The sequence below is a fragment of the Prionailurus bengalensis genome, chromosome D4, assembly GCF_016509475.1.
Source record: "Prionailurus bengalensis isolate Pbe53 chromosome D4, Fcat_Pben_1.1_paternal_pri, whole genome shotgun sequence".
NCBI classification, from domain to species: Eukaryota; Metazoa; Chordata; class Mammalia; order Carnivora; family Felidae; genus Prionailurus; species Prionailurus bengalensis.
The window spans coordinates 14022452-14035357 of NC_057359.1; the positions used below are offsets into that span (position 1 = coordinate 14022452).

The 12906-nt window shown below is 40.8% G+C and overlaps 1 protein-coding gene across 3 annotated transcripts in view; it reads right to left on the reverse strand.

Annotated features, from left to right (window-relative positions):
* CEMIP2 (cell migration inducing hyaluronidase 2) overlaps positions 1-12906 on the reverse strand; it is an 87244-nt gene that overhangs the window by 35452 nt on the left and 38886 nt on the right. For all 3 annotated transcript variants that reach the window (XM_043566811.1, XM_043566812.1, XM_043566813.1), the window contains exons 7-12: positions 11175-11344; positions 8429-8638; positions 7912-8117; positions 7703-7772; positions 4145-4273; positions 1505-1593 (exon numbers count right to left, since the gene is read on the reverse strand). In XM_043566811.1, coding sequence (XP_043422746.1) covers positions 1505-1593; positions 4145-4273; positions 7703-7772; positions 7912-8117; positions 8429-8638; positions 11175-11344 — 874 coding nt within the window. The remainder of the gene's footprint in view (positions 1-1504; positions 1594-4144; positions 4274-7702; positions 7773-7911; positions 8118-8428; positions 8639-11174; positions 11345-12906) is intronic.

The following is a 12906-nucleotide window of genomic DNA, read 5'->3' on the forward strand; positions in this document are numbered from 1 at the left end:
TCCAGGCTCTGAGCGGTCAGCACAGAGCCCGATGCGGGGCTCGAACTCACGGACCACGAGATCATGACCTGAGCTGAAGTCGGAGGCTTAACCGACTGAGCCACCCAGGCGCCCCGCTCCTTTTTCTTTTAAAGTTTATCTCCTATCTTTCCATTTCATATCTTGCTTAGCTATTAGGTGTCCAGTAACTTGTGTTTTATTTAAATAACGTCCAGAGTTTCCTGGTTTCTCAAATGTCATCTGATCATTGCTTTAAAATATTTCAGGCTCAACTTGACCTTTAAGTAGTCCTGATGAGTAATTTTACTAACTGTACTTTCTCCAGTTTTCTCCTGGCCTCGTGCCTTATTACTGTGTCGCAAAGATCTTGCCTCACACTTAAGTGGACGTACCAACCTACAGTGAGGATCCTATCTTATTCCCTTGTGAACAGTAGGGCCTGGTGTCTTTTTCTTAAATATCTATCAAAAGAGCCTATTAAACCTAGCACCCTTTCGAAACTATAAGTTGGTGGGGCGCCTGGGTGGATCAGTCTGCTAAGTGTCCAACTTTAGCTCAGGTCATGATCTTGCAGTCTGTGAGTTTGAGCCCTGTGTCATTCTCTGTGCTGACAGCTCAGAGCCTGGAGCCTGCTCCAGATTCCGTCTGTCTGTCTGTCTGCCTGTCTCTCTCTCTGCCCCTTCCCCGCTTGCACTCTGTGTCTCTTTCTCAAAAATAAACAAACATTAAATTAAAATAATAATAATAATAATAATACTAAAGAAACTAAGTTGGTCAATCAACTTGAAGTATAGGAAAAAAACACGTATGCAGTTTCTGCTGAATAGGACTTTAAGTTGCCATCCTTTCCAGAAACTTTTATTTCCATTGGAGACATGTTATTTATTTTGGCTCTTATAGAGCACATAGAAGAACTCTGTTGAAATGTTCTCCCTATCCCAACCACATTTTGCGGTTACAAAGGGGGGCAACATAGAGCCCAGAGACGATGGGACTCTGAGACTACAAACAACTGAACCAAACTAGCTTGCTCATCAAGTTCAAGACCTTTCTCTGTGAAATACATTTCAATGCAATGTTCCATTTTGACCACTAACAATAAATTCGATAGGCCTTGGTTTTCAGGAATTACACCAAAATGTCTTAGCTTGTTCTTCAATGAATCGTGTTCTATGTTAGGCCAAATGTAGACCCTGTTTTCAACACCTCTCTCTCCTTTTTCTTTCTCTTTCTGAATATCTCTCTAACATCAATTTACAATGGTGAAAAAAGGGGAAAGTATCAACTTCTCTGGCATCTCAATAATATTTTAAAACAAACAAACCAGCCACAGGACCTAGAACAGCAGGGGGAGAAAAAAAAAGTTTCCCCAAAGCCTTCCCACAAGCTTTGAAAACTTTAGTTTAAATGGGTTACTGGAAAACAGAGCACAATGACTTACAACTCAGGAAGTTTTGTTTTGGCAAGAGAGGGCCAGAATGTAATGTAAAAGGACGGACTCTACCTTGCGCTGTTATCCAAACAGAGGTATTCTCTTGGGTCTGCCGCACTAGCATTGGTTGTTTTGACACCTTTGTCAATAAATAAGCCAGCCTGGAAAATATAATAAGGGACTGAAGTGAACATGAGTCCTAAGTTATATCGATATACTTCTCATGACTCATGAAAATTACCTGTAGCTTATCACATCCACCAAAGAGAAGGGAGAGGAGTGAAGAGCAAGGTTTTATGAAAACAACTACCTTTCTGGATATTTTTATAATTTTATGTATTCAGTCATTCAACAAATATTTACTTGGTGCCTACCTTGTGGGAGGCACCAAGCGTGATGCATTAACAAGGAAACCATGGTCTTTGCTGTTGTTGGCATATCCAGTAGCAGGAAGACACGCAATTAAAGAAACAATTACCATCCTGTATGATAAGCAGTGATGAAGTGAGTAGATGATGCTTTAGCAGCATGTAAGAAGAGGCACCAAATGAGACCTTCCTCAATGATGGGAGACAGAGGATTCAGGGAAGGTCTCCTCAAAACAGTGACCTCCTAAAGCTGAACGATGAGGGATGGGGAGGACCGAACCACACAAAAGAATGGGCTGGGATGAAGGGTGGCGGGGCATGGGTGGGAAGCAGCTGAAAAACCCAGAGCAAAGTACTCAAGGAAATCGTTGGTACAAAAAGTCTGGAAATGAGGGAGAGCAGGGCACATCTGAGAAGAGACTTAGATGGATGAACAGGAAATGTATGGAGGAGGGGAAAGCAAGGAAGAAGGCTGAAGAGAAACAAATGGCGGACAACATAGAGTCAATGTGCTGGAGTCCATTTAACGAGACTTTTAATAAAGGCAATGTAATTAACCGCACATTAAGAATGAATGCTCTACCCACAGGATGGATAATGGATCAGAAAGGGAAAGGGGCAAAAAGAGAGATAAGAGATAAGGTAGGACATGACCCTGGTAATCCAGAAGAAAAACAAAGATGACAGAGTCTTGGGCAGTAGTAATGGGGGCAAATGGATACGGCGAGAATTCTTTATGAGGTAGATACTGCTTAGCAATGAACAAAACATCTAAGCGTGAGGGAGAGGGAGCGATAAAGGTTCCTGTCTTTCTGTTTGGGCAATTAGGTGGCCGGTGGTTTCATTCAGTGAGACAGAGATATGGGAATGGGTCTAGGGATACACATAAGGATTTGAGTTTTGAACACACTTTAGTGATGTGTCCCTGAGACAGCCAAATGTCAGTTGGAAATCAGACATGACTGACCTGTGCCAGATGCAGATTCGGGTGTCATGAGCAACCAAAGCAAAAAGGTCAGTGTTGGTATATTTACAGCTTATCCAAAGATGACAGGTTACTGTCTGAGGACCCCAAGGGTTCTGTTTCCCTTGGCTGTAAAGTATCATTCTGGACAGTCAGTCCCAAATTAAACAATTTAAAACCTAATCATCCGTTCATTATTTAGATACGATATTTTTCTAATCAATAGAATAGATTACTACATGCACTTCTGGTATATGACATTAAAAGTTAATTAGAATAGGATGTTTTTTTATATCACTACCATTAGAAAATTTTAAGGATTTCCACTTTGAAATGGTACTCTCAATAATTACTGGCCTTAATCAATTACTCAGCTTCTGACCAAGGTTTTTTGCTCTCTCAAGTGTTTAAGTGATGCTAAGCTCTTTAAATTATAGCACACCTAGGTCTTTACAGGATCCTCTCAGCATCGTAAATGGGAAGTATTTGTTGAACTTTGACATGGATCACATCAGGGTAAAGAATCTGGGCACTATATTACATAGTGAAAATACCCAAGTGCCTTGTAAGCACAACAGGAGGCAAATACATTTATCACTTGAGGGTGGGAATAAATACTAAATATCATGAAAACCGGTGTTCCTAAATGGCTTTTGCTTTAGTTGATCTGTATCATTTTAAATTGGGCCAAATATCATAAACAGTATTTTACCACATAATTCGTATGAAATGCCCAATAGGACATTCTACCAGCACTGTGAACTGAGAGAAGAAAGGAAGTATGCTCCTTAACCCACAGAAGCATATCATCTAATGTGTACATCCCTAATAGGTACTAACGATTGGAAAGAAGGTGAGAGGGAAGGAGGGAGGGAAGGAGTGAAGAGGGGAAGGTAGGAGTGAGGGAAGGGACAAGGACACAGGGATCAAGTCCATCATTGTAGTTACTCAGATTGTATGCACATGCATGTGTTGGTATATATGCCTGGGTGTGTATAAATGGGATCCGGTATGTAATCCTGAATGTGTCTGCTTTCCTTTTTAAGAATTTTTCTTTAATGTTTATTTTTGAGACAGCGAGGGTGAAAGGGGGAGGAACAGAGAGGGAGACAGAGAATCTGAAGCAGGCTCTGCACTGCCAGTGCAAAGCCAGACGTGGGGCTTGAACCCAGCAACCACGAGATCATGACCTGAGCTAAAGTCAGACACTCAACTGACTGAGCCACCCAGGCGCCCCTGTGTCTGCTTTTTTAATCACAAATTACTTTTTGTGATGACAGGTTTTACCTAAAACTGACATTTCTCACTTGTATTTCTCAGCATTCCATCCTTCACCCTGTAAGTCACATGAACTGATTTTGTTAAGGCCTAGGAACCTACCTTGAAACTTGAATGGACCCTGTTGTTATAAAATATACCCAACGGAGTGAGTTCTGGTTTTGCTAAGAGCTGCAATCCACTGGATTCTCCAGTAGGTTCCTTGTGGAATAAATACCATATTCCAGCATCCTGTAATTAAAAGGGTGAGATCATTAAAAGCCTTATTTTATAAAGCCACCCTATGAAATGGCTTCAATAGACTAAGTGCTTCAGAAACAAAAATGGATCTTTTTTAAAAAATTTTCTTAAGTTTATTTATTTATTTTGAGAGTGAGAGAGACAGAGGCAGCGTGAGCAGGGGAAGGGAGAGAGAGAGAGAGAGAGAGAGAGAGAGAAAGAGAGAGAGAGAGAGAGAGAGAGAGAGAGAGAGAGAGAATCCCAAGCAGGCTCCACACTGTCAGTGCAGAGCCTGACATGGGGCTCAAACCCACAAAACCATGAGATCATGACCTGAGCCAAAACCAAAAGTTAGACACTTAACTGACTGAGCCACCCAGGCGCCCCCAAAATGAGTCTTTTTAACACTAATTTTTCATTGTCTCAGGCTCAGAATGGACTATAAACACTTGTGCACTCACCTAGCACTTTCAGAGCCATTATAATCATGTTTTTAAAAAACAAATTTACTTCTGCTTGCAGTGTTCGATAGAAATACCTGGCTGAGGCCAAAACTCATTTTCAAAACATAACTCTCCCATCGTTATCTACTTTAATAAGTTATGCAGAGTTAGAACCAAACAAGGCTGCCTGCCTTCCATGTGACCAGGACAGCACGGCCTTTTAGCAATATGAGGGTTTTTCTGTTTACCTCCAAACCTGATCAATAGATGAGTCATATTCATTAAACAACTATCTGCCAACACGCAGAGCTCACTGACTTCTTTCAAACAACTCCAATGCCCTTCCTGTCCCGAGGCAAATTTTTGCCAAAGAAAAAAAAAACCACCACACGCATGAATCAGGATGCTGTCTCAGTCTGGATCCTGTCTGTTCAATTTCAGTATTCCTGACCTCAACAGGAGCAGCAGAACAGTTTAAACATCTTTGATACTCAAAATGAGCTATGAAAGTCAAAATGAAATGATCTTAATCTCCATGACCATTTTTTTTATTTTACATTAAAAAAAATTTTTTTAAGATTTATTTTTGAGAGACAGAGAATATGAGCAGGGGAGGGGCAGAGAGAGAGGGAGGGAGACACAGAATCTGAAGCCGGCTCCAGGCTCTGAGCTGTCAGCACAGAGCCCGAGGAAAGGCTCAAACTCAGGGAACTGTGAGATCATGACCTGAGCCTAAGTCGGAAGCTTAACTGACTGAGCCACCCAGGTGCTTTTATTTTACATTTTAATTAAAAACCAGCCCAATGCTAAAAACAGCTTCACGTAGAAGAACGTGGATTGAATGGGATGTTCCAACGTAAACATACAGTCCCAAAGTATGCTACAGATTCAAATTCGGCAAATATTTGTTTAGAGCCCACTGTGTGCCAGGTGTATAGTAAGACTATTCTCAAAAAATTCAGAGTGTAAGGAGAAAGAGAGAACAAAAATATACATACTAGGTACTACATTACAATTAATTGCAAAGCTCTGCAGGAGCACAGAGAGATGCATTGTGGAAAGCATATACACCTACACACAAAAATGAAGGTAACATTTAACATTTTTCCACGATAGAGGAACTACCCTGAAAAAAATGTGTTTGCCATCTCTACTTTTGGGGGCACAAAACAGACCACAGAAGAAGATCTGGAGGCTCTATACCACGGCCTTAAAAGCGGAGGGTAGAAGCGAACCCTCCCAGGATGCAACAGGAGTCTGGGGAAGGGGCAACATGGGGGGTAGCTGCTGTTTCCTGTTAAACACTGTGGTGTCAAAACAGGTAAAGGGAGCTCTGTAAAAAGGCAGTGGAAACGTACAAGAAGAAAGAGTTTGATTTCCTTTGGGAGGAAAACCCTTGCCAAAATATGAGCTTCGCGGGGACAGTTTTTCTAGAAAGAAAAGAAAGAACTCACAGAACGAAAAGGAAGAAGAACGAACACGGGGTGGAAAACAAGAGACCCGCTTCTTCGTTTCTCACACGAGCCCCAGGAAGGACTTCTGGCAGCCTCACCCTACGTTTTTTCATCAACTACTTGCAACTTGTTTTCATCTTCACTGTTCACTTGAAACGTACCACAGGTCAGAAGATGATCCCGGGTTGAGGCTGCATATCAAACTCACATCTTTACCCCTAGAACTCCCCCTTCTAATTAGGAACTCTCAACACAAACCCCGACAGATTGCTCAACAAACATCGGATGAAAAATGAATGAATGAATGAAACCTGAAACGATTAAATGCCCAGGTCTCTACCCTGTCAAGTAAGAATTTTACATTTTATGTTTTTAAGGAAAATCGCAGAGGTCAATTCCACCATCACCCAGAGACGCCCGTGTTTTAGTTATCGGGAAGAAATACTTCCTTCAACTTATCTTTCCCTTGGTCCTGGGAAACAATGCTAGGTATGTCTTTACATTTAATTATTTAATTTTAATAGTCACGATATATAAATATGAATATTTAGGTGTTGGTGTAAAGCTCCTATTTCTCTACTGTGGTTTTCAGCACAGATATAATCATGATAGTATAATGTCTTCAGGATTCACTTTTATATTATAAGCTAACAGTTTTAAATCACACTCAATTATGAATGTAAATTTCTCCAGCTTTCTTCAGGAATTATTTCTGCCATCCAAAAATAGTTCACTTATTGTCTTGAGTTATACTCGTGTGTGTGCGTGTCTCTGAAATAATTCAAGGCACATAGTAATATAAAGTACAGAGTTGGGTTGACCTGCTTTGCCAAGGAGATAAAACCCCTAAGTGTGGATGATCCCTGCATTTAACAAAAAGACGTATCCTTTGACCAGCAGGACCGCTGTCATAATGTTCTACAGAATAATCCATTCCTATAAAGAAAAGCTAAGGCTTTCTTTGTTCATCAGAATTAAAAACTGAAATGATCAGGGGCGCCTGGGTGGCGCAGTCAGTTAAGCTTCTCACTTCATCTGATCTCACCATTCGTGAGTTTGAGCCTCACATCGGGCTCTGTGCTGACAGCTCAGAGCCTGGATCCTGCTTTCGGATTCTGGGTCTCCCTCTCTCTCTGCCCCTCCCCCACTGGTACTCTGTGTGACTCTCTCAATAATAAATAAACATTAAAAAAAAAACTGAAACGATCAGTTACTCGGACACACATGACTTAAATAGAAGTCAGAAAGGTTGCAAATTATACACTAAAAATACACTCTGAAGGTACAATAAACCCACATATCAGCCCACCTCTTTTCTTCCATTTGGTATCTATCTTACCACACTCATAAATACTAACTGGCATGAATGATTTGGAAGAAACAGAAGAACCATCAACTGTATCCTCCTTTCAACAAAACAGGCAGTAGCCGAAAACAAAGCCATGCTTGAGTTAGACAGTCACACGTTACATTACATCCATATGATATCCAAAATACTTATAAACACGAATACAAAACAGCTGAAAGCATCTAATATTACTTACCTGTGAGCCTGCAGCCGCATTACTAATCAGGTTATTGTTGGGATGAGCAATCCAGAAAGTCGAAACAGCCCTGCAAGGCATTTTTTAAAGTGATTTAAACATCAGTCAATGAAAAAATCCTGCCCGCTAAAAATGTCCTCCAAAACATCTCCCCAGAGTCAAAGGCCTTGAGCACCACACATGAGGTTTTCTCTCTGCCAGATACTCACATGCAGTCTGTGGCGGGCACAGGGACATAATTTCCAAACACTTTTTCTCGCATGGCAGTGCACATGGAATTATTCCTATCAGTGGGGAGGAGGGTGCCGGGTTTGGTGAGGAGTCCCAGATTGTGGAACAAAGTATTTCTCTGTTCAATACCATCTTCCAAAAAGAAACAATGACCCAGTGTGTCAAATCCAATTGTGTCTTTTATCTGCAGAAACACAAGCGTATCATGTCACTGGTAACACGAACGACTGTGGTGTTAGTGACGAGGCTATCTATGTAGCATGCTCAGTACAAACGCAAAGAGACGTTTTAATCTTCACAGGAGGGGCAAAGTCAAGTGTCAGGTTTTATTGATCTCTTAAGAGAATAGAGGAAAACACCGGAATTCTCAGTACAAGCAGGAGAGAGTAAGGGATGCGGGACAAGAACCGACTTCTCTCAAATTGAGAAGTTGGGACAATGGAAGACAGTTAACGCTTCCGACAACATGCATCGACGTGACGAGAGGCTACGTACCAGCAGGCCATTTGTTCCGTGCACAGTGATGCACCTTGAGAAGCTGTGATGAATAGACAAGCCATCCACAAATGTCGCGTGTCTGTACCCTCCCTTGTGATCCACGTCCCCACACAGGTGAAAATGAACAGGATACCGCCCCAGATGCTGCTGACCCATGTGTCTCAGCTCCACATAGGACAGATGCACTGAAGTAAAATTTTTCCTTATCTATAAGACAAGATAACTGGAATCACACTGATAGGCTTTGGAATATTTTTTTAAAAAATTGTTTTTTACATTTATTTATCTTTGAGAAACAGACTGAGACAAAGCGTGAGCGGGGGAGGGGCAGAGAGAGAAGAAGACATAGAATCTGAAGCAGGCTCCAGGCTCTGAGCAAGCGGTTAGCACAGAGCCTGATGCGGGGCTCAAAACCACAAACTGTGAGATCATGACCTGAACCAAAGTCGGACACTCAACCGACTGAGCCACCCAGGCGCCCCTAGGCTTTGTAATATTAAGGTAGAAAAAAAAAAAAAAAAAAAAAAAAAAATATATATATATATATATATATATATAGTTCTAATAGAAAATGTCTGAAGGAGAACACATATTATAACTTTTCTTTGGCACCTTGCTTTCTAGGATCTCCAGTTACTAATTTAGCAAGTGCTGCTGCTTCTTTTTTGGTTTTGTTTTTTGTTTGTTTGTTTGTTTTAAGTAATCTCTATACCCAAAGTGGAACTCAAACTCTTGACCCTCAGGATCTGGAGTCACATGCTCTACTGACTAAGCCAGACACAAGTGCCAGCAAATGCTTCTTAACTAAGTGAATACTTTCAAGAGCCATAAAAATGGCCTCTCATAAGAATACAAAGACATGTAACCAGGAAAGCCACAGAAATGATTTGTCTATATAATATGTATTGATTTCTTCAAATATTTTGGTCATTTCCAGTCTTATCTTGTTCTTTGATTTCTTTTTTTTTTTTTTTTTTAATTTTTTTTTTCAACGTTTATTTATTTTTGGGACAGAGAGAGACAGAGCATGAACGGGGGAGGGGCAGAGAGAGAGGGAGACACAGAATCGGAAACAGGCTCCAGGCTCTGAGCCATCAGCCCAGAGCCCGACGCGGGGCTCGAACTCACTGACCGCGAGATCGTGACCTGGCTGAAGTCGGACGCTTAACCGACTGCGCCACCCAGACGCCCCAAAAAAAAAAAAAATTTTTTTTAATGTATGTTTATTTTTGAGAGAGAGAGAGAAAGAGAGAGAGAGAGAGAGAGAGAGAGAGAGAGAGAGAGAGAGAGAGCACAAGCCAGGGAGGGGCAGAGAGGAAAACACAGAATCTGAAGCAGGCTCCAGGTTCCAAGCTGTCAGCACAGAGCCCTACTCGGACTTCGAACTCAGGTCAGATCATGACCTGAGCTCATCCAACTGAGCCACCCAGGCACCCCAGAGCATAAATTTTTAAACACCAGATTTTTAATCATACTGTTAAAAATAAAAGAACAACACTGACCAACATTTTCTAAAACAGTGTGACAGAAATGTTGCTAACAACCATAACCTACTGAGTGTACAAAAGACAGATTTTAAAACACATGTAGCCAAAATGCAGCCCAGAAGGCCAATCAGCTAGTACACAGTGCAATGCTTATCATATAGTGAGTGCTCAATACTTCTATATAAATAAAAATCTACATATAAAATTATGTGTAGATTACTATTGCTTACCTTTTCATAATATCAAGGTATTTTTTTTAAGTTTATTTATTTATTTTGAGGGAGAGAGAGCATGAGTGGGTGAGGGGAAGGGGGGGAGAGAGAGAGAGAGAGAGAGAGAGAGAGAGAGAGAGAGAGAGAATCCCAAGCAGGCTCCATGCTATCATCGCAGACCCAATGTGTGGCTTAAACCCACAAACTGTGGGATTGTGACAAGCTGAAATCAAGAGCTGGATGCTTAACCAACTGAGCCACCCAGACGCCCTCATACATGGAGATTGCATGCATGGATACCAAGACTCTTTGTTTTTTTATCTCTATGTGGTTCTTCTCAGTGTAAACTGATTTAATGCTTCATGGGACAAATTGGTTTACGGCTCCAGGTCAACTAAATGAAGATATAACTTTCTCTTTCAATTCTGAAAAATCTCCTCACTGTCACTAAATAAAGAAAACACAATTTCTTTTTAATATCCATATAGATCTCATCCCCAAACTTGAAAGTTTCGGGGTGCTTGGGTGGGTCAGTTGGTGAAGTGTCTGACTTGGGCTCGGGTCATGATCTCACGGTTCGTGAATTTAAGCCCCACGTCGGACTCTGTGCTGACAGCTCGGAGCCTGGAGCTGGCTTCGGATTCTGTGTCTCCCCCTCTCTCTGCCCCTCCCCAACTCATGCTCTCTTTCTCTCTCTAAAAAAAAAAAAAAAAATTCAAAAAAATTCAAAACTTGGAAGTTTTTTCTTTTTTTTTTTTTTTTTAATTTTTTTTTCAACGTTTATCCATTTTTGGGACAGAGAGAGACAGAGCATGAACGGGGGAGGGGCAGAGAGAGAGGGAGACACAGAATCGGAAACAGGCTCCAGGCTCTGAGCCATCAGCCCAGAGCCTGACGCGGGGCTCGAACTCACGGACCGTGAGATCGTGACCTGGCTGAAGTCGGACGCTTAACCAACTGCGCCACCCAGGCACCCCATAAACGTGGAAGTTTTTTCAAACATGTATTTAGCAACCAAGGAGCTCGTTAAATCTTTTTGCCTACCATGACATGTCCCCCAAAGGTGTCATAATCAAAGAACTGGCACTGGTTTCCAGCGTAGCATGAGTCTTCCATTTCTCCTCGGATCACAACATTCCGGGTGAGAATTCCGACCTCTGCTCTCATGTCTACACCATCAGTGATCTCACCCATGTGCAGGAACTGAGGGGCTTCTGATTGATGTGGACAAGAGACAAAAAAAAAAAAAAAAAACAGGAAACATATCAAAAAGACAGTCCTCTAACCACAGAATATAAGGAAGCAAGGCTGTTAAAGATCCTCAGTGTCAAAACCACACACAGACAAGGAGCTTAATCCTCTCCTGGATGGCACCAATATTCTGGAATCTACCTAAGTATCCACCCCCTCTCTCTTTCTTTCATTCTCTCTGGTTCCTGCCCATATGCGCTAGTTCTAATCCCTTGAGGACACATGAAAAATGAAATGCATGGTGAATCCAGATTAAAAGGAATGGTTTTGTAGATGTTGATAATGGGGTATCAAGTTGTTTTTGCTTTTACTTCAAAGCTAAAGTAACATCCATTTAACCATTAGCAGTGCAAACATTACCAAGATTTTATAACATTTCATAAAATAAAATATCTTATTTTAATATTGATAAGCATTCTTTTTAAATGTCCACCTTTATTGGAAGTCTAGAAACCCTTTAATAATGAGCTTTTCTCTGATGTTTTTATTACGTAAACTCAGGAAGGAAAAATACAAATAAATCAAGCAGTTAAGATCGTGGGAGATTCATTATCATGTAGACTTGTTAACAAGAGTGGGAATTTCCAAACAAAATTAATGCCAGATGGTATCATAGTTTTTTGGGTTTTGTTTTCAGCTTATGCTCTATAGTGTCAAGAAGGAAAAGTACAACAGAGTGAAGCAGAGACCAAGTCCCAAGTGAGCCAATCATCCTATTTTTTTTTAAAGCAAACCACAAAGCTCTAAATTACCCATGAGTGTGTGCCTATTAAATAGGTACTGTAAGCTCTCTTGTTTTATATCATAATTGTATATAATCTTGAGTACAGAAGGAAAATGATGTAAATAAGTGAAATGAATAATAAATTCCATAATTAAGGAAACACACGAACAAGCTTTGCCTATTACCTGCCTCAGGATAAGTGGCTGGTAAATGTCAGCCCTTCTTCCTAAATAATGGCTTACAATACGGATCTCACTGCATATTCCTTTCATTCAAAGAACATTAGTCAAGACTGTGATTTAAAAAATGTATTGTACGAAAATACCTTTTTGGTTCTATTTTAAGTATTAGTGAAATGTTTTTGCTTTTGTTTTGCCAAGAAAGTAGGCACTCAAAAATCATGAGATTTTTTAAAAATTTTCTTTTAATGTTTATTTTAGAGAGAGACAGAACACAAGCAGGGGAGGGGCAAAGAGAGAGGGAGATAACAGAATGTGAAGCAGGCTCCAGGCTCTGAACTGTCAGCACAGAGCCCGAAGTGGGGCTCCAACCCACAAACTGTGAGATCATGACCTGAGCCGAAGTCCGAAGTTCAACCAACTGAGCCACTCAGGTGCCCCATGAGGTTAGTTTTTTTAATTAAGAAGAGAAAGACTTCTATTTAAATATGAATCGGTTGATAATTGGCATTATTATTATTTGATAGCAGAAAATTAACAAGAAGTTGGATATGATCTTGGAGAAAAAAAAACAATCCATGTAGTTGCCATATATACATACATATACATATAAATATATCTA